Genomic DNA, 26678 nt, shown 5'->3' with positions numbered 1-26678 from the left:
GAAATCTCCTCAGTACAAAGACCAACATGGTTAAGATAAAGCAAAAAGTCCTGTACAACGAGGTAACAAGTGTCAGCTTCCAAGTTCTTCTTCACATGCGAGGAACACAACGCACCTCAAACATAGAAACAGCCTTCAACAACAACGCCTTATCCGTCTTACCAGCCCTCGTCAAAGCCTCAACACACCAAAGCGTACACAAACAAAAGGTCCCTTCTTCACCACCAACTCCATCACCAGACTTGCGCACGTCGTAACGATAAACCAAGTTCTAGTTGTACAGTCTCGTCAGAACTTAGTCCGAGAAAAAACGATGATGAGAAACTTGCATTGGCAGTTAACCCTCCCTTCTCGGGAGTCCTCATGATCCTCTTCAGGGTACTAACAAACCGAGGATCCGACTACGAAAGAAACAAATTAGTTAGTCATGTTCAAATAAGAAGAGTATGAACGTACGGCTTGGATGAAGAAAACAAGCGGCATAATCAAAACCGCAGCATCGACAATATCAGTCTCTTCGTAGCTCTGCCCAAAGAACTTCTCCTTCTCGTTCCAAGCCTTGTGCATGATATCTTCATAGAGCTACAGTAGGAACCATATTAGCGCTCAAACCAGGGTTAGGAAAACAGAGACCAACCTCATCCCTCGCTTGAAGCCACTTGAACCGATTGGGGCAGGGCAGCGAACGTTTATCAGCGAGTCGAAGCCCGCGGTCGATAGCAACCCAAAGCATCACTTTCGAGTACTGCTCGAGCACAAGTCAGTGGCTTTCCCGGTAAATCTCAGAACGTAAGACGACGCACAGTGAAATTCCGCTTCATATCTCGCACTTCCCAGATAGATCTGAATGAACGGGGTCAGCCAAACACGCAATGTAGTCCACCAGTTCGGACGCACAGATCAGGATCGTTGTAGTGCTCGACCACATAATCAACGCTATTGAAACCACGGGTTAGCGCCGTCCTCAGTAAGAAAGGCTGGACTCCGTAACGCACATTTCCCTAACAAGCACCCTGAAGACGATATCAGCACAAGTTCGATGACAGGGAAGATGAGACATACCAGTCATCATAGCTCAGCGGCTTTCCAAACTAGATATCCCGCGTGAACAAAGTACCAACGCAAGCACCCGAAAAATCCACCCACCTTCTGACCCAAATAAATACAATCCATCAGCTCTCCATAAATATCCTTTCATCGCCATACCAAAATCACAGAATCCCAACAGCAAGACGGGACGCACAAGCAAAACGGGGAAAAACAAAAAAGACACATCAGCAATCCACTCCCAAACAAAGAAAAAACAGACACGAAACCGCATCTGCAGAATCGCCTCTCACCAACTGCACATGATCCGCGGCTCCATTTCCAATGCGAACAGGCTTGCTTCCCTTGTGGCCGTCGAGATGGTCGAGTTCAAGCTCTTCCATATCCTTCCCGCCATGAATGGTGTACATGATTTGGATACTGCCGTCGGGATTCTTGTCCCTGATACGGGCGAAGATGAAGTCGAGATACGCTGTGGATCGAGTGTAATTAGAGCTCGGCGGGATGGACAGATAAGAATGGAGAGGGCAACGAACCATTAGCTTCCTTGGTAAATCCCAACCTAATCAAGGCGTAGAGCGTAAAGCTCGAGTCGCGAATCCAGCTGTAACGGTAATCCCAATTCCTGATGCCGCCGATGTACTCCGGTAAACTGAACGTTGGACTCGCCACGACAGCACCTAGGGACAAAGGTCAGCAGATGTAACAGGCATGCATGAAGGGAGATTTACCTGTTGGCTCAAAGATTAGCAGCTTCAGAGCCAACGCCGAGCGGAGAACGGATTCTTTCCAGGAGCCAGTGTATGTGGACTGGCGAATCCAGTCGGACCAGTACTTCGCCGTTGTCTGCGCAAGGGATCAGTACAACAGACGATAAGGGAGAAATCAATCCACGCACCCTCAATAACCCACCAACCAGTTCCTCCGTCAACCAAGGATCGTCCAGCGGACGTCTGTCCAAGACAGTCCTTCCACGCCTCTTCAAGAGTCCACCCTTCGCGCGTGCAATAGCCTTATCGGTTCCGCCCATTTTTGCGCGTGGTTGCGCTGCCTCGCCACCGACGTCCTTCTCATTTCCTTGTTCATCAACAGGTCGCACTTCAGGTTTCTGGACGCTTCGTCCTGCATCCCTTCCCCCTCGATCCTCCACGAGGGCTCCGCTGACCCCGCTGGGCGCGGCGGAATCGCCATCTCCACCGATAACTCGTCCTCCAGACGTTTTAACGCCACCCAATCCGACCTTCTCGCCACCAGGAACGATCCTAAATACAAAGGTGACCCCCTGACCCTCCGTCAACACAAAGTCGCTCTGAACAGCTGGTCCCTTGTGGCCCTTCGAGGAGAGGTCCAAAAGCGTGAGCTTGATATCGGGAATAGCGGATGCTTCGTCCTCGGAATTGCAAGTCATGAACTTTTGCGAGCCAGTTGTCAGTTGGCCAGAATCGAGTAGATGGGTGTCTTTACTCACATGAGCAGAAGCGTTCTCGTCATCCGTGAGTTCGCCTTCAGAATCCGAGACACTTGGGGAATAAGTAACATGGGTCGAAGGTTGAACGCCGCAGTATGCTCCTTCCGCGTTATGAGCCACCCATCTCAAATCCATGGTCAGCGCTGGGCTTTCAAAAACTGCCTTGGGGTGTCTGATACTTGGCTCCCCACCGGGAGTGCCATCGGCAGTAGCATTGGCGTGCAACGTGTCCTGGTCGGGAAGGGGTGCCTTGGTATGGCTCAATGGATCGTTGTAGTAGTCAAGATGATCAATGGACTCCTCGCAGCCGATTGGAAGGGGAATACTGTCGTCTTCAACGAAGGTTGTCGTGTGCTCATCGCGTGCATAATTGAAAGCGGGTGCACACTGCATTCGCATGGGCAAGGTACCGCGGACACATTCGACTCGCCGAATGAGCCATTGTAACAAAGGTTTGGGAGCTGTCGGAAATGGACCGCATATGTCAGGTACGTGAGCCTGTTCCAAGACTAAGGGGTACGTACTTCCTTTCATTGGAGAACTCGAGCTCTTGGAGGCTACATCTGGTGGGGTAACGCCGAGTGGAGGACGAGGTAAAAAGTCAGTCACGCTGACCACTCCGGCGTCGTTCATGAACTTGGTTTGCAGGACCTAATGCGGAAGAATGTAAACGCCGGGAAACCTGGGTAGCGGAAATATGTCCACTCACATTGGAACTGGGAAGATAGTTCTGCTTCGTCGTGAAGGGTTGGAGAGGGGTGATGCTGAAATGGCCGCCCTTGTCCTTGTCCAAAATACGCGCGAACACAGATGGTGAGTCAAAGTGGGGAACACAGTAGGATTCGACTGGGGGTTTAGAATCAGTACCAATGAGACTTGCATGGAAGGTAAGCCTGCGCACCAGAGCCGTCCAAGCTAATCAAAGCCGCAGTCCTCAGGTTTCCAATTAGTGCGTGGTCAGCGATGGGGATATAATCACGTTCGTCAGTAGGATGGATTTGGTTCATAGTACGCCTGTACGCTCGAGTTTGTTGCTGGAAGCGGAGATATGAGCGAAAACCAACAGGCTCCAACGATGTTGTAACACACCTCATCATTGCCCACACCCAAGCCCATTCCCTTCTCGGTATTCTTTCCACCAAGCTGATTAGATTTGGAGCTCAACGTATGCAGATGGTGTGACGAGTGTGGGTTATGGACGTGATTCCCGACCAAGATTTCGCTCGGCTTTGGGGGATGCGACATAGGAAGGCTTGAAGTGGTTAACGGTCGTGGCGTCGGGGCAAATACACTATTCTTGTGGTGTGGGTTCGCTGTTGGTCGAGGTCGTGGTGGTGAAGTTCGAAGTAGGGGTAACGGCGCAGCACTGGAGTGACCGCTATGGACGGCTTTTGTACAAGTGAGACCCCTAATGATCGCGTGACGTCGCTGCGAGGACGATTCCAATTTCAGAACAGATTCTAAAGCAACTGCGATAACTGCGAATGTTTACCCAATTCGAGTCACTGATCTGTGTACGCGTTCTGTGGAATGTGTAAGCGGTGATCAGAAGGGAGACCTCGCAGTCCAGGCAAATACTCTGCCTCAAACCCCGAGTGCTCCGATTGCTCGAATGAGTTACTTGTCTCCCGCGTAGCCCCACATATCCGCGGGCTGGTTGCAGGGAGTGGAACGAGGGAGAGGGGGGAATGGAAGGCGCTCGAGTGTTGGGGCAACCATGACGTGCCAATGGATGGTAAGCTGATTGGAGGACTCTTGAGCTATGCCATGACATATCCAGGGATATCCAACAGCCGATTGGTTGGCAATGGCCCTTCTAGTGACGTAGGCGGAGAGGATCGTCGGTGCGTGTCGCGCGGTCCTTTCTTGCTACGTTCGACGCCGTTTTATACAGTTCCGTTCTGTGATTCCTCCCAGCGTCGGTGAGCTTCCAGAATCAATACCGGAAGTCGGCTCTGGGGAACAAGAAACAAAAAGGAGCGGCAAGAGTCGAAAATAATCAAAAAGTAAAGAGGAAAACCAAGAAGGGTGATAGGAAAGCGAGACCAAGACGGCGAGCAGAGCTAAGGAATGAGCAGGGAAATCGTTCCGGTCACCGGGTCGAGGCCGAGCCCGTCCCTATCGGATCGCAGCCGCCATCGCCCAGCCATGATGGCGGCATTGACGGCGGCGGTGCTGCCACCTTGGGCATCCCGCCCATGTAAGCAAGTACCACCGTGGCACGCAAGGTAAATCGTCGCATAGACGCGGAGAAAAGGCAAAAGAAGATATCGCCCAGGTATTTCCTATCAAATGTTCGAAACCTTGCTCGTCGTTGCTGGTCCTGAAGTTACGAAGTGGAAGCCGCGCAGCAGAGCACAAGTTGCCAGTGTGTTGAAGGGAGAGAGAGGGAGAGTACATTTAGGAAGGGAAGCAGAAAGTGGGGAACAGGAGTTACTCAACGAGTTATATAGAGTTCTAGCAGGCGTGTGATCGTAACAAGAACGTGACGTCCAATCCCGCCCTACCTACCTCAACTACCTTGAAGGCCGGCCACAGTGCTCTCTCTATCACCTTGTTTAGATTATTAACCTTCTGCCTGTCCTATTTCTACTATTGTTCAAGGAAGATACGTGCATCCAAGCCTAATATCCCAGCATGAGCCTTCCCCTCCTCTCTGTTTCCCATGAAACTCGGAAGGAGTGGTATTCCATATTAGGCTTGTCATGGGCCTTTTCCGTATACATAACCGACATGGATGGGGTGGCCTTGGGGGCTGTCGCGGGAAAGATCGTCGATGGGCTAGTGCCTTGGGCCGACGGTGATGTTGACGGGGAAATTTGAGACGTAGAGAGAGAATGAAAAGGGTATAATTGAAAAGATAGGGAAAGGATACATAGATGGTAGTGATATCAGAAAGACTACTAATGAGCGAGTATACAGGCACTTGGAGTTTACTCTTCAGTCCCTACGGGTTCTCTTTATTTGCCGAGGACATGTCGTGATAATCAAAATGCCATTGGAATTTAGTCTTTCTAACTCGAAATATGCATTAGTCGTCGACATCGAGCATGGCTTTCTGCTTACCTTCTGATTGTTCGGCGCAGAACGCGATTCGACCTCCTTGTTCTGGCCTCTATTATTCCTCCGGCGTCTTGCTCTTGGTTTCTTGCCCTTTGTCTCATCCACCTGCACGTGCACCGTTCCCGGGTCACATCCTGGTCCCCTGCTCTGAGCGACAAGTTTTCCATCGGCACAGGGCGGCCTCTCTACACCCTTCCCTTTCCGATCCTCAGGCGCTTTCGCCCCACTCTTCGGATTTCCATCGGGATGTCCACCCTTTGGTTTAAAGGTATTCTCTTTTCCAGAAGTCTTGACAGGCCCGGCGGCTTTACCACCCTTTGGCCCACCTCTGTTCCCTCCCTTTGGCTGACCGCCCCTGGCACCACGGCTGGGCTTTGCGCTCGAGGATACCTCCCCGGGCCCGTGGTGGATTTTTGTCTTTGGTAGTGCATCTGCACCTGTTCCCACTGGCTTATCGGCATTGGCACCCTTCAACTTCGGCACACCGCCTGGAGCTTTCGGCTGGGATTTCGGCGAGGTGTCTGGGCCTTTCGATGTTGGGGGCACTGGGGTCTCAGCACTCTCAGCGCCATCCAACGCCTTCTTGCCCTTGCCCTTTCCTTTCTTCCTCCTCTTCCCCCCCTCTTGCTCATGCGGCTTTGCAGTGGAACCTTCCTTCTTCTTCTTCGAGTCCCGAGTCCGAGCCTGAGTTGGAGGCTGGAGGCCGTACCCTTCGTACGACACTTCAGGGAACGGCATTCTGTACGGCCAGACGTGTGGGTTGTTGGATCTGTCGTCTCCGGTGGTGGTGTACGACCCGTCGCCGTAGCACCGTGAGTACCCCCACCGGAAGTAGGCGTTCATCTCCGGGCCTGGGTAGTCGTCCATTGCTAATAGACTAGTATGGATCAATGTGCGATGGGAGATGACTAGGAGATGGGTACAACGGCAGGTCGGGTACGTACTACGATGGTGGTGGGGGTAGTGGTGCGAGAGGAAGTGGGCGGGAGTTACACGGGGATGTTTTGGGAGAACTCGCTCAGGCTGATAGGGGGACATGTATCATGTGTTGATAGCGCGTGTCATTTAGAGTTCGAGAAGTACCTCACCGTGGCAGAGGGTCGCTAGATGTGTTACCAAATTATGTGTGTGTGTGCATCTTGAAATTGGGTGTACGTACGGTCATCTTGTAGCTCAGTGGTACGTGTCAGGGTAAAGGACCCAGTCGAGTGTGGACCAGACAAAGCCTGCTCGCGTAGGGGCTGAGCGAAAGCATCGTCAAAGATGGGTACAGAGGGTGGAAACGAGTCCCAAGAGCTACACATAGAGTGTTTCTCCATGGGAAAAGTATGGGAAGTGTATCTCCACAGTTTAACACCTATCTCGTGTCGAACAAGACCACGAGAGAACGACGGGCGCTCGAGCCCGAGCACAATGTTTGGCCACACGGTCAGATGCAAACATTGCCTCCACGCGCCAAGCCATGCCATGGCTCGGCGTGTCTACCTTTCCTTGCATTCCACCATGCACCACCGCAATCCGTACAAAGCTGGGGTAGATTTCAGGGCTCTGGCTGAACACCACAAGTCTCTAGGCGTGCAGTAAGGCATTTTTTGCACCGTCTGCTGTAGTTCTTTCTGAAATTTGGTTCGAACAGTCTTCGGAATGGGAGTACGATTGATTTCCGGGATGAAGAAGCGCAGAGGTACGCTTGTTATTTTCTCAACTTTTTGATTGTCAAAGTAATGAAGGTGGATGGTTAGAGCAGGGAATTGACCAAAGCGATCCTCAAATGCGATTTTGGAATTGAGATTGAGTTGCCAGAAGACCGGTTGTGTCCACCTGTAAGCCATGCTTCATCCAAAGGAATTTCGAGAGTTCTCTAACCGAGTTCTAGGTACCGAATAGGTTGAATTATGTCTTGTGGATTCAGGATGTTATGGAGAACACCAGTGGACAGGGTTCGATCTCAGAGGGTGAAAAGTCCGGAGGAGGCAAGATTCGAGGGTTGGATGTGTACGTCGCCGGCCTCTGCGCTGTGGTGTACGGACGTTAACTGAGAATAGCGGAACAGGCTCCTCTGTGATATACCCCCTGCTTGCCACAAGCCTTGAAGCGGAATGGGAAATGGTTGGAACGGGTCAGTTTCTCGCTATCGTGGACAAGTCTAGCGTTTTCCAAATCCTCTCCATCGTTCACAGAACTAGACCCTCGTTCGTACGATTTCGCCAAACTCAACGTCGAGAAGAATGGTCTATCTTCCAGGATAGAAATTAGGAAGGGTGAGGAAGAGCGTTTGTTACCTTTTCTTCCCGACGAAGAGTTCGTTTTCCCTTCCCTTCTTAATTCCGCCTTGGTGAACTGAAGTCTCCTTCCAGATTTGATTTCACGATGTGCAATCCGCCTTTCTACTCGAGTTACGAGGAGATACGACAGCTTCAGGCAGAGAAAGAGGAGTTACCGGCTCAAGTGTGTACTGGCGGGGAGCTGGAGATGGTCTATCCAGCGTCGAAGGACGAGACTCAAGAGGATTGGGAGCGCGAAGGAGGAGAGGTAGCGTTTGTGGGGCGGATGGTGGTTGAGAGCTTGAAGCTTAGAGAGCGTTGTAGGTTTGTCTTCGATCTCCTCCCGCCCCTCGCCACTTTTGTAACGTCAGAGTGTAGATGGTACACGTCGATGCTGGGCAAAATGTCCTCTGTGCCGAAGATAGTGGATCTTCTGAAACGGCACCAGGTGGGTTTTCCCTCTTGTCGACGGATTTCGCGGAATTCATTTTTAAGTTTCAGATTTGGAACTATGTTGTGACGGAGTTTATTCAAGGCAGAACGCGTCGGTGGGCTGTTGGGTGGTCGTTTGGCCAATGGAGGGTTCCAGACGTACGTCGTCTTTCGCGTATATTGCCTGCAAAGTTGGTACTGACCACCCTAAAGGACGTAGGGCGGCTGTCACACCTCCCGCCATCACATCCCCTCTATAAGATCCAACCACAGCGGACGACACTCACTCATCCCATGGGAGCCACGTCCGAAGAGCACTTGCGACGACAGTTGACCTCGACCTTGGAGGCTCTGGCCCAGGATGACCGTTTCATTTTTATGCCTGGTGTAAAGCCCTCTACTTTCGTCGTCAAAGCCGCGGAGCCGGTATGGAGCCGTGCTTTGAGGCGAAAGAGGAAGCGTCAAGTCGAAGGCGGAGAAGATGAAGAAGTGCCCTGCAAGCAACCTCGGATAGAGAGCCAGGTCACATCGAAAGTGCAAGATCCTGGCTTGAGAGCTTCATCCACTACTAGCAGCGCCGTCGTCGGCGACGAAAGCTGGGCTCTCGTTTGTCTTGTTGACTTCGTGGACCGAAGCGACAGAGCAGTGATGGACTTGCGGTTTCAGTGGGTATATGGGCAAGATAGGGGCGTTTTCGAAGGGTTTGCGAGTCACGTTGGGAAGAAGGTGCAGACTTTGGCAAGGGAATCTGTTCCGTAGTTTCTTGGAATATCATGTTGTTGAATATCGATACAAGTTACTCTGTTAGTTTCCATCCGAGGACCCGTAAGACGGTTAGAAATCTCTTCGCATACAGCATTGTGGGACAAGCCCGACAGGCGGAGGCAAAGGCGAAATATAAACGCGCGGATCTGATTGGTCAGAAAATTCGAATTTATTACATAATATGACCCAGTTAATCCGAAAAACTCCGCCACAAACTCAAACCCTTCCAGCTCATCGCCAACGACGACGACCAACAATGTTGCGGGTGTCTTCGTCGTCGTCTAGGACGCTGCTCAAGGCAGCGTCGACAGCTTCTTGTAAGTGCCCGACGACGTCCAGAAACGCCCTTTTCTGATAGTTGTGCAGCTGCAGCTCGCCCGCTCCGCGCCAAATATCGAAATCCCAGTCGGTCGTTGGCGACCGCTGTCGACCCACCTGTGCGACGCTATGGCGGTCTCAAAGACCAGGACCGAATCTTCACAAACGTGTATTCGAGACACGACCACGGAATCAAGGGTGCCATGGTACGTCGACGACGTTGAACGACCGTTCCGACCGTTTCCTGACCAACCACAACCCACAGTCTCGCGGTGACTGGCACAAAACCAAGGAAATTTTGCTGAAAGGCGACGCTTGGATTATCCAGACTATCAAAGACTCGGGCCTGCGGGGTCGTGGCGGCGCCGGTTTCCCCAGCGGTTTGAAATGGAGTTTTATGAACAAGCCAGGTTGGGAAAAGGACCCACGGTAAGTCTCGGGAACCTCTAGATTGTTATTGAGCTCATACAATGGGTGTATAGACCTCGTTACTTGGTTATCAACGCCGACGAGGGAGAACCGGGAACGTGTAAAGACCGTGAAATTCTTCGCGGAGACCCACACAAACTTATCGAAGGATGTCTCGTCGCCGGTCGAGCAATGAACGCCAACGCAGCCTACATCTACATTCGCGGTGAATTCTACCAAGAAGCGTCCCATGTCCAGCAGGCCATCAACGAGGCCTACGCTGCTGGCTTCATCGGCAAGAACGCGTGCGGCTCCGGCTACGATTTCGACGTCTACGTCCACCGTGGTGCTGGTGCCTACATTTGCGGTGAAGAGACTGCGTTGATCGAGAGTTTGGAGGGCAAGCAAGGGAAGCCGCGTTTGAAGCCCCCCTTCCCGGCTGACGTCGGCCTCTTCGGTTGCCCGACCACCGTCGCCAACGTCGAGACTGTCGCGGTCGCACCCACTATTTGCAGGCGAGGTGGAAGCTGGTTTGCAAGCTTTGGACGTCAGCGTAATGAGGGTACCAAGCTGTACTGCATCAGTGGACATGTCAACAACCCCTGTGTGGTGGAGGAGGAGATGAGTATTCCGTTGAAGGATCTCATTGAGAAGCACTGCGGCGGCGTCCGAGGTGGATGGGACAACCTTCTTGGTATTGTTCCAGGAGGTTCTTCCGTACCTATCATCCCCAAAGATGTCTGCGCAGAGGTCTTGTGAGTGTTACCCTATTTTTCCCCGACACGACGCTGAATGTACAATGTCTAGGATGGACTTTGACTCGTTGAAGGATGCCCAAACTGGTCTCGGCACTGGCGCCGTCATCGTCATGGACAAGAGCACCGACGTCGTCCGCGCCATCTCTCGATTCGCCGACTTCTACAAGCACGAGTCTTGCGGCCAATGCACGCCCTGCCGTGAAGGAACGACATGGATGAAGAAGATGATGGATCGTATGGTCGAGGGTCGGGCCCACCAGCGCGAAATCGACATGCTCCTCGAGCTCACGTACGTACTCCCCACGCTTTCCTTCGCGCGAAGCAAGCTGACTCCGTTCCCTGCAGGAAACAAATCGAAGGTCGCACCATCTGCGCTTTGGGTGACGCCGCTGCTTGGCCCATCCAAGGCTTGATGCGCCACTTCCGACCTGAGGTCGAGCGCCGTATTGCCGAGTTCCAGGCTGCCAATGGCCTCGTTGGCTTCGGTGGACACCTTGCCAGCGCTGCTGACGATACCCTCGCTCTCCCCGACAACCTCGGTCTCCGTGTCGCGGAATCTTCGTATGCCAGCCAGCCCAAGGTGACGGCCTAGGCGCCGCTTATAGATGTCGTGTGGATGCTGTGTTGCACGTAGGTACAATAATATTGGTTTCTTTTTTCTGTTTTCGCATTCGTTGTGTTTTTGAGTGTGCGGAGCGATGGGTATGTTGAGTGATTGGAATTACGGATTGGTTTGGAATTGCTGTGTTGGGTTTCTGACGCGCACAGAGCTGGTCGAGCAATTACTTTCGATGAAGCATAGGAACCTGCGAAGACCGATATCCCTCGTTGCGCCCCGCGCAAACTCTCCGAATGGTGCCACGTCGCTGGTCGAGAAGTCTTGCGATGCAGCCCGCATCTAGAATTGCGACGAATTCAAAGTTTTATCTCAACGATATGCAATAATGGTAAGTTCTCGGCTTTTGGCTACAATCTCGATGTAAAGCTGGGCTTATAATTGCGTTTGACAGGAGGGTTCTTAGGGAACCCAGTGTATGAAGAATTTCCGTACCCAACTCCACCGCTTCGTGATCAGTGGAATTGCGGTATTCACTTTCCGCTCGATGACGGTCTCTTCGGTTTCCAAACCAGCGTCGAGCGACTGTCCTGCTACGCCTCCTCAACATGGTCGACGCGCGCACGTTCTCACTACCCCACCTGGGTTTCCATGGACCGTCGCCATCTCCCAGCGCAACATCACCTCCCTGTGCTTTGTTTGCCCTACTCACCTGTGCCTTCGCCTCTTTCGAGGGGTGGGAGCGTCGATGCCATGTATGAGTCCGACTACACCGTCCTTTTCATATGGTTGAGTTCAAACTTTCCAACACCATTGGATACGACGGCTCGGAGGATGGTGGGGAGTAGTGCTAAAGTGTTGGAAATTCGAGGGGAGATAGGAGAAGCAATGGATGCAGTATTCGGATTCGACTCCGCCAAGCTCGCGCTATCCACGCTGGACATTATGCATTCTCAGCAGAGGATATTAATGCCTGTCACCGACCTTCAGGTTTGGGAGTATGCGAGGCCGATCTCGAGGAGAATGACCCACCAACAGTCCCCGAACTGACGGAGGAAATGACTGAGATGGGCCAGTGTAGGACGTCCAGTCAGTGGAGAGACGGACATCTCGAACAATGGGCAGTTTTACTTTCCGGTTGGCAGGGATGTTAAGGACGTTTTGAGCCTGGACCATCATTTAACGCATGGGCTTTGGACACCGCCTGAGCGTCGATAGACATGAACCTCATGTACATTTTAGCCGTCTTTGTACTGTTCTCTAGGTGTGGACTCTCCGTTCTGCTGTACACCGTTCGCAACAAGTGCTCATTATTCCTTCTTCAGAAACCCGGTACCTTGGTGCAGTTTTCAGCTTGGCTGTGTGGTCCTCCTCGCCCTGTTCAACTTGCATCTTGCTTTCTCATTGCGGACTTGAAGCGGATATATATGTTTGGGCGAACACGAGGCCAACCCGAAATGACGGGAACGTTGACAGTGGCTGTGTTTCCCGCTGAAGCTGTTGCGGACAGTCGAGGTCGTTCCTTCGTTTCGCACAGTCTCGCACTCGACATCCGCAATTCGTTCACAAGAAGCTACAACCACCAATCAACTCGAAAGCACACCGACTCTCATCATGAGCCCACCAAATCCTGTGCCGAAGCTACGCCGCCGCGATCGCGCTATGCAGTACCTAGGCCTCTCCCCACATGGGTCACGGTCGACATTGCAGCTTAATCTGCAGCACCCTGGCTCTTCCATGCCTCAGCCTTCAGGCTCTACAACCAATCTGCCTGGGACGGCTGCTGCCGCCGGACCCGCCAGCGCCAGCGCGTCCAGCAGCCTTGGAAGTGTCTTCTCATCGATTTGGAAGGGACAGCGGCGCAAGACAGGCCCGATCTTCAAGGGCACCAAGGAAGTTCTGCGAGTCATCAAGGAGACGACCGATGTGTTCCCTCCAGTCAAGAGTGTCGCCGCCGCGATGTATGAAATACTCAACATCCTCGATGTAAGTGCCCGGCATTTATGTTCGACCCGCGGACGCTGATTGTCCTAGACTGTCGATGGCAACCGTGAAGAGGTCAAAAAACTGCAGGGTCGGCTCGAGGTGTTGGAGGAGATTCTCGGCTCTTGCCCTCCTTCGGGAGTGGAACCATCACTGGGAGACAGGCTCGGTGGACTGGCAAGGTGGGAGCCTCCACGTTTACGTGGGCTATCGAGGTCTAATCACTACAATCAGGATGCTGGAAGAGAAGGCGGCTTATCTGAAGGGAAAATTGAAGGATTCGAAGGGGAAACGGGTGATCAATGCGACGGAGGACCAGAAGGAAATTCATCAAGCCATTGAGGAGGTTAGATTCGCGATTGAAATTGCCATGGTGGGTGCCTCTTTTTGGTCGAAGGGTAGTACACTAGCTAAGCCATGTCCAGCTTGACATCAGCATCTCAGGCCGCAAAGCGACTCTAGAGGTAGTGAAAGAGGTTGCCTGGGTGAAGGAGAGGGGTAAGTCCATGTTACAATGCTGAAAGTCTGGTACTGACCTCCAATTAGTCGTGGAAACGAGGAAGCTGGTCGGAGAAACGAAAGAAATTGCGATTTGGTTGAAGGACAACGGTGAGCGTGTCCCCGTCATGTCGAACTGAACCTTGCTCAATGGCATGTAGAACACCTCAAGAAGATCAAGACCGTCACTGGAGCCGAGTTCAATCAGGAGGACCGTAAAGGGTGCATCCCAGGAACGCGGGTCGCGCTACTAGCAAGCCTCCTCCGTTGGGCGAAGGACCCCTCGTCACCATCCATCTTCTGGCTTTGCGGCATGGCTGGCACCGGAAAGACGACGCTCACGGAGACGTTCAACAACCAGCTCGACTCCGCTGAGGGTCTCGTTGTTGCCAGTTTCTTCTGCTCGCTCGACCACGAGGAGCGCAGGGACGTCCGACGCATCCTTCCCTCTCTTGCCAAGTCCCTTGCGAGGTTGCAACCCAAGTTTGCCAAGCAGTTGGTGAAGGTTCTCGAGTCCGGCAAGGTGCCAGATGACCCAATCGCCATGAACCTCAAGGACCAGTATCGCATCCTCATACTCGAGCCCGCCAGCAAAGCTTTCGACGCCGCCATGCTTGTTGCCCTCAGCATCGACGCGCTCGATGAATGTCCCGATAAAGATGCTATCAAGCTTCTCTTGAAGGCAATTCTCTCCCAGCCGCCGCCTCCTCCGCTCAAGGTGTTCTTGACAAGCCGTCCCGAGGTGCACGTGGAAGAACGTTTCACGAGCTATGACAAGCATCGCCAGTTGCTCCTTCACGATGTCGAACAGCATATCGTTCAAGCCGACATCGCCGTCTACCTACGCCACTGTCTGTCGCAGATCAGCGATCTCGAAGGCCATGTTCAGGCGGAGGACATCGAAACCCTCGCCAGACGTTCGCAGAACCTGTTCATTTATGCTGCGACGATGGTCAAGTACCTCGACGAGTACAGGGGTGACCGCCTCCGGCTTTTCCGTGAGCTTTCCTCGTCGGATTCCACCTCGGGTGACCGTCTCGACTCGCTCTACAAGCTCTATGGCGCGATCATGACCGAGGCGTTCAAAGGTCTCGATACCACCGATACGAAGACCATTCAGGCATGTTTATCCCTGCTCATCGTTGCCCCCAATCCACTATCTGTCTCCGGGTACGCGGGTTTCCTTGGGCTTGACCGTGGTGCAGTACACAGTGCATTCCGGCAGCTCCATTCCGTTGTTCGCGTGCCGCGGGAGGACCTTCAACCCATCGCCATCCTCCATGCATCCTTCGCCGACTACCTCACCACCGACAACTCTCACCGTCGACATGAATGGGCTATCGATCGATGCACGGCCAACGAAACAGCCACCCAGCAATGCTTCATTGTGATGAACAAGGAGCTGAGGATCGGAATCTCGGGTGCGACAACATCGTACAAGTCCAACGACGAGCAGCCTGAACCTCTGCACATTCCTTCGGGTCTGGCATATGCATGTACAGCATGGGTAAACCATGTCCTCGGCATGCTTGACATGACGGGATACCTCTTGGACGAGCTTCAGGAGCAGATAGGTGGATTCTTGGTCATGAACTCACTGTACTGGTTGGAGGTGTTGAGTGTGGAGAAGAAGGTGGATTACGCTTATGATACCTTACCCCTCATTGCAAAGGTAATTGACTACTTAAGTGTTGTGTAGCTCCCAGAAACTAATGCCTCGTCTTAGGCCCTACCTGCTCTGCCTCATGATGTCCGAGACTGTCTCACGACTATTGCAACATTTTCATCCACATTCCGGACTCCCATCAGTAAAAGTGCTCCCCACCTCTACCTCTCTGCCCTACCTGCCTATATTGCGTCTGGGTCATCACCATGGTTCCATCCCCAAATTCCAGCAATCCCCTCGCTCTCCTACTCATATAATAGAAGGCAGTTATGGACAAGTGATGTTGGTAGTGGAGTGGACTGTGTGGCCTTTTCCCCAGATGGCAAGCTCCTTGCGTCTGGGTGCCGGGACAGGACCATCCGCCTGCGGAATCCCCAGACTGGGGAGGCACTGGGTGAGCCTCTGCGAGGGCACAGTGGTAGGGTCAACTCTGTTGCCTTCTCCCCAGATGGGACCCTCCTTGCCTCTGGGTCGGATGACTGGACCATCCGCCTGTGGAGTCCCCAGACTGGGGAGGCCCTGGGTGAGCCTCTGCAAGGACACAGTCATTGGGTCACCTCTGTTGCCTTCTCCCGAGATGGGACCCTCCTTGCCTCTGGGTCGCGGGACAACACCATCCGCCTGTGGAGCCCCCAGACTGGGGAGGCACTGGGTGAGCTTCTGCGAGGGCACAGTGATGACATCACCTCTGTTGCCTTCTCCCCAGATGGGACCCTCCTTGCCTCTGGGTCGCATGACAACACCATCCGCCTGTGGAGTCCCCAGACTGGGGAGGCACTGGGTGAGCCTCTGCAAGGGCACAGCGGAACGGTCACCTCTGTTGCCTTCTCCCCAGATGGGACCCTCCTTGCCTCTGGGTCGTGGGACAACACCATCCGCCTGTGGAGTCCCCAGACTGGGGAGGCCCTGGGTGAGCCTCTGCAAGGGCACAGCGGGACGGTCACCTCTGTTGCCTTCTCCCCAGATGGGACCCTCCTTGCCTCTGGGTCGTGGGACAACACCATCCGCCTGTGGAGTCCCCAGACTGGGGAGGCCCTGGGTGAGCCTCTGCGAGGGCACAGTGGTAGGGTCAACTCTGTTGCCTTCTCCCGAGATGGGACCCTCCTTGCCTCTGGGTCGCGGGACAACACCATCCGCCTGTGGAGTCCCCAGACTGGGAAGGCACTGGGTGAGCCTCTGCGAGGACACAGTCATTGGGTCACCTCTGTTGCCTTCTCCCCAGATGGGACCCTCCTTGCCTCTGGGTCACGGGACAACACCATCCGCCTGTGGAGCCCCCAGACTGGGGAGGCACTGGGTGAGCCTCTGCGAGGGCACAGTGATGACATCACCTCTGTTGCCTTCTCCCCAGATGGGACCCTCCTTGCCTCTGGGTCGGGTGACAACACCATCCGCCTGTGGAGTCCCCAGACTGGGGAGGCACTGGGTGAGCCTCTGCAAGGGCACAGCTGGACGGTCACCTCTGTTGCCTTCTCCCCAGATGGGACCCTCCTTGCCTCTGGGTCGCGGGACAACACCATCCGCCTCTGGAATCCACAATCTGGGGAGGCACTGGGTGAGCCTCTGCGAGGGCACAGTGATGACATCACCTCTGTTGCCTTCTCCCCAGATGGGACCCTCCTTGCCTCTGGGTCGGATGACTGCACCATCCGCCTCTGGAATCCACAGTCTGGGGAGGCCCTGGGTGAGCCTCTGCAAGGGCACAGCGGGACGGTCACCTCTGTTGCCTTCTCCCCAGATGGGACCCTCCTTGCCTCTGGGTCATTGGACGGGACCATCCACCTGCAGAATCCCCAGACTAGGGAGGCACTGGGTGAGCCTCTGCAAGGGCGCAGTGACTGGGTCACCTCTGTTGCCTTCTCCCCAGATGGGACCCTCCTTGCCTCTGGGTCATTGGACAGGACCATCCACCTGCAGAATCCCCAGACTAGGGAGGCACTGGGTGAGCCTCTGCAAGGGCACAGTGGTCCAGTCAACTCTGTTGCCTTCTCCCCAGATGGGAGCCTCCTTGCATCTGGGTCAGATGACAGTACCATCCGGATGTGGGATACTGCCCACCACAGGCCCATCCACTCCCAACATTTTGACTCCTTTAATTTTCAAGGTACAGTCTTTGCTTAATAATGATTACCTCCGTCCAATACCCCTTTTATTCCAGAACCAGTGTTCCTCCAGATGTATCCTCCTTCCATCTACCTCGATAAGGATGATGGCTGGATTCGGAACGGAGCAGGAGATCTCCTCTTTTGGGCTCTACCCCAAGACCGTCGTAACCTCATCTCACCCGCAACCCGATGGAAAAGTGGTGAATTCTGCAAGCTTGATTTAACCAATGCCGTTCACGGAACTGAATGGACCAAGTACGTTCACTTCGTTCCGTAACAACATGCAACTAACACCCCTTCTACTCGCAGATGTCAGGAACCGAGACCAGTGGATGCACGACCTCAGCTTTGGCCCATCGAGTAATCGCCCTGAGTCGCCCCACTACCGCTTCCGCGCGCGATATTTAAATATGCCATAACCCTCCTCTCGTACAAACACTTTACCTTTACCGTCTGCCCTACCACTCTGTTGTACAATAGTTTATTATGCTACCTTCTCGTCGCTCGATGTGACTGTACGTCGAATCCACGCCAGCGCCCTCGACAGATCCAACGTGTCCCAAGGTGAGGAACGAACACCGTCGTGCGGCGACTCCGGTCTGCCCATCGCTGTTCCCCAGTATGACAGACCACCCGAGGCAACGGCCTACCACTTGTGTTCTACATCGCGACAAATATATGGCTCCTCGATCCAGCCTCCACCTCCCCAACCCCTTGAATCTCCTCTGCATTCGCCCGAGTCCATGCTTTCACCGCCTAGCTGTAGGGTTTTCGTCAATATCGACGTGGTCGGCGGTGCCATCGTCTGAAACTGAACTTGGCCCAGTGGTTGGTCGTCGAGGGCATTGATGGTTTAACTTCTTGTCCACCCTGGGCCGAAGATGCTAGTCCGGCCTTGCGTCGTGTCCTGGCTGTTGCTCCTCCTTCATCTAAAGGTCCCCCTCCACGGTGTCGTTGCATTAACGATGTCTTGTCCTTCCCGGAAAGTGAAGACGAAACAACCGGAATACGCCGGGGAATTCAGCAGGTTGGCGAGATTTCCGTTTCAGCTGACGACTGGGCGGAATCGATCGAAGGTGTTGTCGATTAAAGGTGAGAGAAAAGTGAAGCGCACTGATTCGTATGAAACCTGTTAGTTCATAAGAGTGGGCAAGTTGAGCGACAAGAGCATACGTACGTCGGCCGAATGCCAAATTTCAAAGTCCATCCAGCCGTTCCCTAGCGGCTACCTCATCTGATAAGGGCCTAGTCAATGTTCGATAAAGCTAAGCACGTCGTTTAAACTGAATTTGCTCGAGCGTGCTAACCTTGGTTGGGTACACCCCCTCTGCGATCGTTTTCCGCCTGCCTAGTTCAAGGTAAGTCGACCAGGCAGGAGCGGGGAAAAGCCTGCTCGGTGACCTGCGAAAGCCCGCCCAGCGGAGCTTTCATCTGCCTTCGAAATTCCAATCCATAGATTTGTAGGCGGTCTTCGTTGGTGGCCACGTCTTGGGCCTAAAGTTGATAGCCGGAACGAATCCACATCCGCTTAGAGCAATGGTAAGTCCATCGTCTTTCGTCCGCAAGCGTTCTGCCAACTTACATCGTCCATGTATGCGCCCTCCTCACCACAATCTCAAAACCAACCCATGTATGTCCCGGTGAATCGAACTCATCGTCTCGTTTACGGGATCTGATGGTCGTGTCGCTGCTAGGAGGAGCCTAACCCACCCAACCGAACGTAAGTTGTTTGTTTCAACGATTCAAACACTAAATAACAACCTACCCCGTCTACCAGGCCGCCTTAGATCACGACACTAGCGGCTACCCTGGAAGAAACGTGGGTGTTGCCACCTCGCTCAAAACTAGATCCCTCTCCCTCTATCCTCTAAGCAACCCAGAAAAGCACGCGCACCAGGTCTACCACAACCCAAGGAACAACGAGTCTGGCCCTTCTCACAAGCGCCGATGCCGATCCAGGTGCCCAAAGCTGTTACAAGCCTCGGTGAACGGCTGGCGCGTTTGTCGAAGGAGGATCGGAAGCTTGTCAGAAAGCCAAAGACGCGGCTCGGGTGCAGGGCTTGGCGGCGGGGGAAGGAGAAGGCGAGGAAGGCGATGGGTGGGAAGGTGGCTGGTGGTGGGGGTGGGAAGGCGAGGCATAGGAGTAGGAAGGGGGACAGGAAGATGGTTAAGGTGCTGTGTGACCTTGAGCATCGTCTTGTTTTTAATAGATCGCGCGTTTCCACTCATCGAGTGCAGGATACAATTGGTCAAACCGTCCTGGAGTCGTTTAAGTCAAGGTAAGCCGTATGTTATAATTCGAACGGATCAGCGCACATACCTCGTCTTCACACAACGGTATCCCCTCGAAATGCATCGGCTTTGTTCATCTCGAGCGTCCAAAAGGTCTCAGTGCATTCAGTGCTCTCTCCACGCGCCTCCGGCTTCGAATAGTTGTCTGAGAAGTCAAAAGATTCGGATGTGGAAGGGCATCGTTGTCGCGCTCTAGGCTAAGCGCAAGCGTTATGTCGAGTTTTCAGTCTGCGCTTGCTAAAATTTGCCAGTGCAGAGTGTTCCGAGTGGATCGGCGACTGTAAACGGGTCAGCGATCGGTTTTTTACTTGCGAATTGAAGGAAAACAAACCTTGTCATTGGTGTAGGACAGCTAGCACCATCATGCATGGACAGGAATTCCAAGGCCAATAATCTGTAAGGGACGGGCAGAGGTAGGCATTCGAGTCCAGTACGATGGCCCCGAAACTCAAACTCACCGATTTCGCCAAGTCTTCGTTCCACCAGAGCCTCGTAATGAATTGTACAGGCACCAATCGTTGGGCGAAGGAGACCAGGTGGGTACACGAAAACCGAGCAATCGTGAGGTGAATTTGTTTCCGATTGCGGCTGGTGTACTGAGGGTAGGAGATGTCGGAGGTCTGGAAATGGAGGATCCAAGGTAAGTACTCGAGTTCATTGCAACGCTTGTAAATCAAGACTCACTGCCCTATTTCGTTTTTATCCGCGCATTGACGCGCATATGGCCGTTGGCTTCGTATAGGAGGGAAATCGCTAACACCATAGAGATCTTCAAGCTTCAATTGCGATTTCTTTGCAACGACAAGGTCAGCACAAGTTCCCATTTCAATAATCTCAGCCAAACTAACAGACCTCGTTTCTCAGTCTACCATAGAGGCCTGTCAATGTACTCGAGCCCCAGAAGTCGAAAGGCTGCAGGCAGGCAGATGCACGATCATCAAAGGTTTCAAAATTCAAGGCCAAAACCGAGCGAATTCGTTGGTATTTCGTTCTACAGACCGTCGTTGTTTCTGGAAATCGTGGACTCTGCGCGAAACCGACTTCCGTTGTCATCCAAATACGTGCGGAACCCAGTCTTGACGCTCTTTTCGTGCTGCTGTGACGCGTTGGCCAGTCCGTGAGTCGCTGGAGGTTTGTGAAGGATGTTCGTCGGGTGAGAGTGTGTCGGGCCCATGACGGTGAGAGAGAAAGAGACGCGACTGATGGATGATCGATGACGCACTGTTCCCAGCCGACAACGACCACACAGTTGCGTATCTTCGTCACCTTCCAAGACATTGTTCAAAACTCTCACCGACTTGAAGAAGCACCTTTCTGACCGTCCGCGCCACACATCGAATTTCCAGTCGGTCGTTGGACTTCACCACCTCTGGCCACAGGCAACTCTCGTTCGGCTGAGCGTCCAGAACAATGCGCCTCTTTGGTCTGACGAGACGGTTGCTAAAGAACTCCATCAGAGGCAAGGTTAACATTGGACCAATCGGTCCAGCTCCCAGGAACTGGTAAAGATCGGTTCCGCAATCAACGAGGCTTTCACCTCGACTTCCCCCTCCGCGGATCTGTTCTGGTGGTCCGTCTCCCTCCAACCTCTCAGCCCGGACCTCCCAACCATCGAGGAAGTGAAGACACAGCTTTCCACTGCGTCGAAGGATGGAAAGCACCGCTCGACCAAACCCCGACGAGAATGACTTCGAGTCACTCCTCTATCTCGCTTTCGGCGACTCTGACGAAGATAAGGCATCGAAGAACACCGTACCCAGTTTTCTCGACACCAGACAGCTCATCATCCAACCGCGCTACCCAGCTGCTCGCCTCCCCCATTTTATCAACCGCAATTCCCCATTCGCAAAGGACGAATCATCCTTGTCGATGAAGCAGCCCATGTTATCCCCCAGGAGATGATGCAGGGAGCGTGGTCACCACCGAGGACGTCTAGCCCCGCTTCTGAAACATTACGTCGAGACGCAGCGCCTCGTTTCGAAGTTCCGCAGCTCTCCCTCTGTGTGAAGATGACCGAGGGTTACGATGACCTGAGGGCACCCCATGTGTCTCCGCTCATGAAAGGCGTCGGCGACGGGGTGGACTGTGAAAGTGGAGGCGGGAGGCGGTGGTTTGGAGGGAGGCTTCGAGATGGACTGCCTCCCTTTTCTGTGAGTTTACCGCAGTGACCATATGAGGACAAAACTGACAGCGTTTCCTTCTTTAAGGTCTTTCTCGGTCTGTGCACCGGAAGAAAGCTTCTACCTATGATCCCAAGAAGGCCATCGACCTCTGTTGCTAAGCATGCACAGCGCCATGCCTGAGGTAGAGGTATTAGAGACTACTACATTGCTTCTTAGTACTCTGCACACATACTTATAAACTACACCCCGAATCCATTGGCGGCCCTTCAAGCTGATTATTCTTTGCCTATTGGTCAGGAACAATTTGTGAAATGCATGTGCTCGTTTCGGAGTCTTCGGTCGATGAAAGAAACGCTTGGACGATAGCAAATCGGTGTTATTTCAGCCTGCTGCTGATACTGAGCTACAGACAGCGGCCCGGGATTAAGACGTATACTAGAAGTTTACAAGAGACAAAGACGATGGCCCCAGGTTTCTCGGCCAATAGGCGGCTTCTCTCCTCCTCACTATCCCAATCGCTTCAGCTGCGATGTATTCGTCCCTGTGTTCCCTCAGGCTCGTGTCTCCCTAATCACAGTGAGAACTGTCCTAGACACCGTCTAGCCGTTGTCGAGGTCGTCGAGCCTCTTCGTTCGAAAATTTTGGATGTTCTTCGCCAACCACGGCCTCTCGTGGCAATCGTCAAAGACTGAGAAGCGGTGAGTAACGTTCTCGTGGCTGGATTGTCCTTGCGCTTACCTGCCCTGAATAGCTCTTCGGTTTGTCCTAAGGTAGCTTGACCTCACGCACACGCCTTGACTCGATCTGCCCTCCCCACAGTGCTTAACTCGCTATTAGTATTGTCACTAAAACTATATCGAAGGGCGTAAGTACTCCACCTTCAATGCAATCAGCCCAAGACTGACCTCATTAAACCAGAGCTGGCTGGTTTTCCTCCTCTCGCGATCGGCATCCGCGTCGTAATACGCAGCTTGACATACGCGACCCCACGTCGTCTTGGATCCACCAAATTCTTTGAACGGCCTATGCAGAGGTGAGTAGTATGTTCGCATTCAAATGAGGGGACTACAACTGACCTCGTCTACCACCAGCCTTAACTCCCTGCTATCCCTACTCGACCAAGTAGTCTCGCTCCATCCACTTCTCTCATCGGCGAGTGAGCCTTCCAGTCATCCTTCGAACTAATAGTGCCCACCTCAGGGTGTAGCAGACGGTTTAAGGAGGCAGGGCCCTCGTTTGAGTGCCCTTTTCCCTGGCGTGCTGACCCTAGGGAGGTGCAGCCACAATTGTGACCTCTCAGACCCTCAATGCGTCTCTGCAACCCTTCCCCACCCGCCTGGTTCAAGTGTAACATGTCCCTTGGTTTGAGGTGGACGAGATCCACGCTCGTCTATGGCAATGGTGAGCCGAACGCCTATCGTCTGGGGGTGTTCTGGGGATTTACCCGTCCGTATATGCGTCCTGCTAATGACGATACCGCCATTTTCAGCTTGCAGGACGTCCCTTCCTCGTGCCGGTAAGTCGAGCTCGCAGGCCTGATGTTCATGTCGCAGCTAACTGCCGCCTAACCCATCTAATAAAAGGTGAGTTGGTTTCTGCTAGTGCAATTCAGAGAGATTCAAGCGCTTACCCGGTCTACCAGTCGCCTCAGGTCGCCACGCTACCGAGTACCCTCGAAGAAACGTCGTGCGAGGCCCGGTGGAAGCTGGAGCGTCGTCGCGTGAAGAATCGGAAACTCGAGCGTTTCGCGTTTGTAATGTCTTCCAATGTTATCGAGTGTACGTTAAACTCGATGGGACTTCCGAGCTTCGCTGAAAGCTTGGCACTGGGCTGTGGATCCGGACGCGATTGATGGAGGAAGTCACAGGTTGAAACTCAGCCAGACGCGATGAATATCGAAATCCCAGTCGGTCGTTGGCGACCGCTGTCGACCACCTGTGCGACGCTATGGCGGTCTCAAAGACCAGGACCGAATCTTCACAAACGTGTATTCGAGACACGACCACGGAATCAAGGGTGCCATCGTACGTCGACGCGCGGTGACATCCAAGGCTTGATGCGCCACTTCCGACCTGAAGTCGAGCGCCGTATTGCCGAGTTCCAGGCTGCCAATGGCCTCGTTGGCTTCGGTGGACACCTTCGTCGTACGCCAGCCAGCCCAAGGTGACGGCCTAGGCGTTGCTTATAGATGTCATGTGTAGGTACAATAATATTGGTTTCTTTTCTGCTTTTTTCGAATTCGATGCGTTGAATGTTCCGAGCTCTGGGTACGTTGAGTGATCGGAATTTCGGATTGGTTTGGAATCTTCAGTGTTGGGTTTCTGACGCGCGCAGAACTGGTCGATCAAGTACTTCGATGGCCTCCGCTGGCTCCAGCGACCCAGAGTTCAGCTTCTCAAGACGCCGTCTGACTCGGGGAAGGAGGGCATCCAAACATGATATCACGCAAGGGCCGGATAAACCCAAGGTGTTTAAGGTGCTGAGCTTGGTAGAAGGGACGGAGAGGGTGGAACACAGCGACGAGGTCTATCATCAACCGACGTGCGTGCACCTCCTCGATTCTTTGATTAAGCTGACTAGGTTCCTAGCGTGTGGTGGTTCACTTCCACCGCCTTTCCGTTGATTGCGGGCGCCTTTGGACCGATTGCCAACCTCTTCTCAGTTTGCTCCCTCACCCAAACATGGAGAATACGCAGGTCGGACTACGCGAGAGTTCGTGACCCCGTATGGTGCGTGGTATGCTGTATCGTTGGGAATTGGGCTGAGGCGTGTTTCAGGTTGATTAGCCTAAATTCGGTGTCGCTGTGGTTCGCGCTCAACGCCAACATCCTGCTCCTGCTCGGGTTTTCGAGGAGGATACCGTACAAAGTAGCGCAGCCTGGAGCGATAGCACTTTGGTGCGATTATCCGGTTTATTTCCTGCTCGTGCAGAGTCCTGACCCGCGTCTAGGTATGCCTCCTCGGTCCTCCTCTTTGTACCCCTCGGGATACTGGGAACCACCCTACTCCACAGCGAGACAGAAGCCCTGTCGCAATCATGGTATTACGGCCTCATCTCCGGAGCGCTCTACTTCACCATGTCCTCGCTGCTCCTCTTCAACATGATCGGCGCACACTGGTTCCGCGCGTACCCCGCCTCGTTCGCCATCCTCTCCATCTCCCAACGCACCTTGATGCTCGAAACCATCACCTTTTCGCTCCACCTGGCTCTAATGGCAGGTGTTTTCTCCGCGCTCGAAGGATGGGACTATGTCGATGCGTTGTATTGGGCTGATTATACCGTGCTTACTATCGGGCTGGGCTCGGACTTTCCGGTGGAGACGACGGCTGGGAGGATGGTGGTTATACCCTTCAGCGCGGTTGGGATTTTGTTGCTTGGGTTGGTCGTTAGGAGTGTGAGGGGGCTGGTGTTGGAGAGAGCGAAAGTCAAAGTGCTCAAGAGGAGACTGGGGAAGCAGAGGGAGAAGTGGAGGAGGTATATTCGGCGGAAGCGGGAGGAACGGAAGTTCGCGGGCAAGGACGGGGGAGCTCAGGAGAAGTTGAAGCGGATGAATTTGTATCCTGCTTTCGCGAGGACGGCGTGGGCTTGGTGGCGTCAGGTAGATCGTGCGCCGAATGGTGACCTAGGGGGAGCATTGTTGAGGGGCGAGCAGGTTGAACCCTGGTCGAAAGACGAGTTTGATTTGATGCGCTTCATCGAGGCGTCCTCCGAGAAGATGGAACGATATACACTATTCAGCATTGCGCTGGTCACATTTTGCATTGTCTGGATCATCGGTTCTCTGGTCTTTTGGGCGTCTGAACATGTGAGTGCTCGCTGACCATTTACTCATTTGACTTGTTTTCTCAACCTGCACGATTTTAGGGAAACCAACATTGGACATACACAATTGCACTTTATTTTTCGTATGTCTCGATTACGACGATCGGCTATGGGGATTTCTTCCCCACGCCTCCTGCTGGTCGCCCGTTCTTTGTTATCTGGAGTTTGATCGCCATCCCGACTGTCACCGTCCTCATCGCGTCCATGGGGAACACCATCGTCGATTTCGTGACCCACATCACGTTCTTGTTGGGTCGGTATACGATCCTACCAGAGAAGCACCCGGTCGAGGAATTGGAGCGGGATGCGAGGAGGGAGAAGGCTGGACGAGCTCGAGTTGGGATCGCCCGCCGTGCTACAATGAGTGCGGAAGATAGTCGCTCGGTTATGTCATCCTGGAACGATACCGACATTCCACACCCAGATAGGATTGCGAGGAGTGAGTCGGAGGGGACGATTCAGGAGACAGACATCATGTTTAGGAAGTTATGGGCTCAGAGGCGGCGTTGTGCGCGGATGGCGATGAGGATATCGCAGGAAATTGTTTTCCTTGCTCAGGATCTCCGTGTGCACCCCCGCAAGAAGTATACCTGGGAGGAGTGGGTGAACTGGCTGGAGGTGTTTCGGGAGCCAGTGATGTTCTTGCCTTCGCTGCACCCAGGAGCACCCTTGTCGCATGAGCACCACCGACACGGCGTTCAAGCCAAGTCTGTGTCCAAGCTCGACATTTTTCGGTCTCGTCGGGCAAGGGCGAGGTCTGTTCCTGACCCTCGGGATCCCCGGTCTCACTGGCTGTGGTTCAGGGGGAATGGCGACGATGGTGTTCCCGCCGCCGTCGATGACCCGACTGGCCGAGGGGAAGATGAGGAGGATGATGGAACTGATTTCGATTGGGAGCCGACGTGGTTGAGCGATGCGGGACCGTTGTTCAGTGCAGAAACGGAGACCGAATGGATAATGGACAGGCTTAACTTGCGACTGGAAGGGATATTGAAGGATGTGACGACTCTCGACCATCAGTTAACTGTACGTGGACTCTGGACATCGGTTATGGCGGATGAGCGTCGATAGACATCATGGTGAGTGTTATGTACATACTAGCAGGGTTT

At 53.6% G+C, this 26678-nt stretch overlaps 10 protein-coding genes across 10 annotated transcripts; 8 read left to right on the top strand and 2 right to left on the bottom strand.

Annotated features, from left to right (window-relative positions):
• Positions 1 to 233: 233 nt before the first annotated feature.
• Positions 234 to 3760, bottom strand: CC1G_03107 (glycosyl hydrolase; the record flags this gene model as incomplete). Its single annotated transcript, XM_001840826.2, has 10 exons — positions 234 to 401; positions 457 to 582; positions 1341 to 1519; positions 1584 to 1727; positions 1779 to 1893; positions 1946 to 2976; positions 3040 to 3166; positions 3225 to 3361; positions 3417 to 3549; positions 3605 to 3760. 10 exons carry the CDS (start codon positions 3758 to 3760, stop codon positions 234 to 236), a joined length of 2316 nt encoding a protein of 771 aa, XP_001840878.2.
• Positions 3761 to 5520: 1760 nt separating this feature from the next.
• Positions 5521 to 6445, bottom strand: CC1G_03106 (hypothetical protein; the record flags this gene model as incomplete). Its single annotated transcript, XM_001840825.1, has 2 exons — positions 5521 to 5529; positions 5582 to 6445. The coding sequence occupies 2 exons, from the start codon at positions 6443 to 6445 to the stop codon at positions 5521 to 5523; spliced, it is 873 nt and encodes a 290-aa protein (XP_001840877.1).
• Positions 6446 to 7045: 600 nt separating this feature from the next.
• On the top strand, positions 7046 to 9033 carry CC1G_03105 (methyltransferase 10 domain-containing protein; the record flags this gene model as incomplete). The annotated part of the gene is made up of 8 exons (XM_001840824.2): positions 7046 to 7158; positions 7215 to 7262; positions 7466 to 7573; positions 7624 to 7697; positions 7828 to 7879; positions 7936 to 8162; positions 8291 to 8433; positions 8488 to 9033. 8 exons carry the CDS (start codon positions 7046 to 7048, stop codon positions 9031 to 9033), a joined length of 1311 nt encoding a protein of 436 aa, XP_001840876.2.
• Positions 9034 to 9280: 247 nt separating this feature from the next.
• CC1G_03104 (NADH-ubiquinone oxidoreductase 51 kDa subunit) lies at positions 9281 to 11115 on the top strand (the record flags this gene model as incomplete). Its single annotated transcript, XM_001840823.2, has 6 exons — positions 9281 to 9356; positions 9406 to 9563; positions 9623 to 9786; positions 9840 to 10520; positions 10573 to 10812; positions 10869 to 11115. The coding sequence occupies exons 1-6, from the start codon at positions 9296 to 9298 to the stop codon at positions 11113 to 11115; spliced, it is 1551 nt and encodes a 516-aa protein (XP_001840875.1). The 5' UTR covers positions 9281 to 9295.
• Positions 11116 to 11730: 615 nt separating this feature from the next.
• Positions 11731 to 12129, top strand: CC1G_15083 (hypothetical protein; the record flags this gene model as incomplete). The annotated part of the gene is made up of 1 exon (XM_002910703.1): positions 11731 to 12129. The coding sequence occupies one exon, from the start codon at positions 11731 to 11733 to the stop codon at positions 12127 to 12129; it is 399 nt and encodes a 132-aa protein (XP_002910749.1).
• Positions 12130 to 12693: 564 nt separating this feature from the next.
• CC1G_03103 (vegetative incompatibility protein HET-E-1) lies at positions 12694 to 17695 on the top strand (the record flags this gene model as incomplete). Its single annotated transcript, XM_001840822.2, has 20 exons — positions 12694 to 13065; positions 13114 to 13244; positions 13297 to 13435; positions 13488 to 13560; positions 13609 to 13671; positions 13722 to 15232; positions 15287 to 15620; positions 15675 to 15749; positions 15804 to 15878; positions 15933 to 16007; positions 16062 to 16136; positions 16191 to 16394; positions 16449 to 16523; positions 16578 to 16652; positions 16707 to 16781; positions 16836 to 16910; positions 16965 to 17039; positions 17094 to 17330; positions 17385 to 17586; positions 17641 to 17695. 20 exons carry the CDS (start codon positions 12694 to 12696, stop codon positions 17693 to 17695), a joined length of 3996 nt encoding a protein of 1331 aa, XP_001840874.2.
• A 1225-nt stretch (positions 17696 to 18920) lies between these two features.
• Positions 18921 to 21021, top strand: CC1G_15082 (hypothetical protein; the record flags this gene model as incomplete). Its single annotated transcript, XM_002910702.1, has 10 exons — positions 18921 to 18961; positions 19026 to 19051; positions 19119 to 19150; positions 19291 to 19610; positions 19851 to 19873; positions 20110 to 20263; positions 20366 to 20429; positions 20498 to 20600; positions 20855 to 20876; positions 20970 to 21021. The coding sequence occupies 10 exons, from the start codon at positions 18921 to 18923 to the stop codon at positions 21019 to 21021; spliced, it is 837 nt and encodes a 278-aa protein (XP_002910748.1).
• A 252-nt stretch (positions 21022 to 21273) lies between these two features.
• Positions 21274 to 21525, top strand: CC1G_15081 (hypothetical protein; the record flags this gene model as incomplete). Its single annotated transcript, XM_002910701.1, has 1 exon — positions 21274 to 21525. One exon carries the CDS (start codon positions 21274 to 21276, stop codon positions 21523 to 21525), a length of 252 nt encoding a protein of 83 aa, XP_002910747.1.
• Positions 21526 to 23098: 1573 nt separating this feature from the next.
• On the top strand, positions 23099 to 23638 carry CC1G_15080 (hypothetical protein; the record flags this gene model as incomplete). The annotated part of the gene is made up of 4 exons (XM_002910700.1): positions 23099 to 23147; positions 23243 to 23262; positions 23389 to 23524; positions 23565 to 23638. The coding sequence occupies 4 exons, from the start codon at positions 23099 to 23101 to the stop codon at positions 23636 to 23638; spliced, it is 279 nt and encodes a 92-aa protein (XP_002910746.1).
• Positions 23639 to 24102: 464 nt separating this feature from the next.
• CC1G_15079 (potassium channel) lies at positions 24103 to 26640 on the top strand (the record flags this gene model as incomplete). Its single annotated transcript, XM_002910699.1, has 5 exons — positions 24103 to 24287; positions 24335 to 24475; positions 24524 to 24643; positions 24697 to 25552; positions 25612 to 26640. The coding sequence occupies 5 exons, from the start codon at positions 24103 to 24105 to the stop codon at positions 26638 to 26640; spliced, it is 2331 nt and encodes a 776-aa protein (XP_002910745.1).
• Between the last annotated feature and the right edge of the window lie 38 nt (positions 26641 to 26678).

This window comes from Coprinopsis cinerea (assembly GCF_000182895.1).
Source record: "Coprinopsis cinerea okayama7#130 chromosome 8 map unlocalized cont3.8, whole genome shotgun sequence".
NCBI classification, from domain to species: Eukaryota; Fungi; Basidiomycota; class Agaricomycetes; order Agaricales; family Psathyrellaceae; genus Coprinopsis; species Coprinopsis cinerea.
The sequence above is the reverse complement of the archived record's forward strand: the minus strand, read 5'-3'. Positions and strand labels throughout refer to the sequence as shown.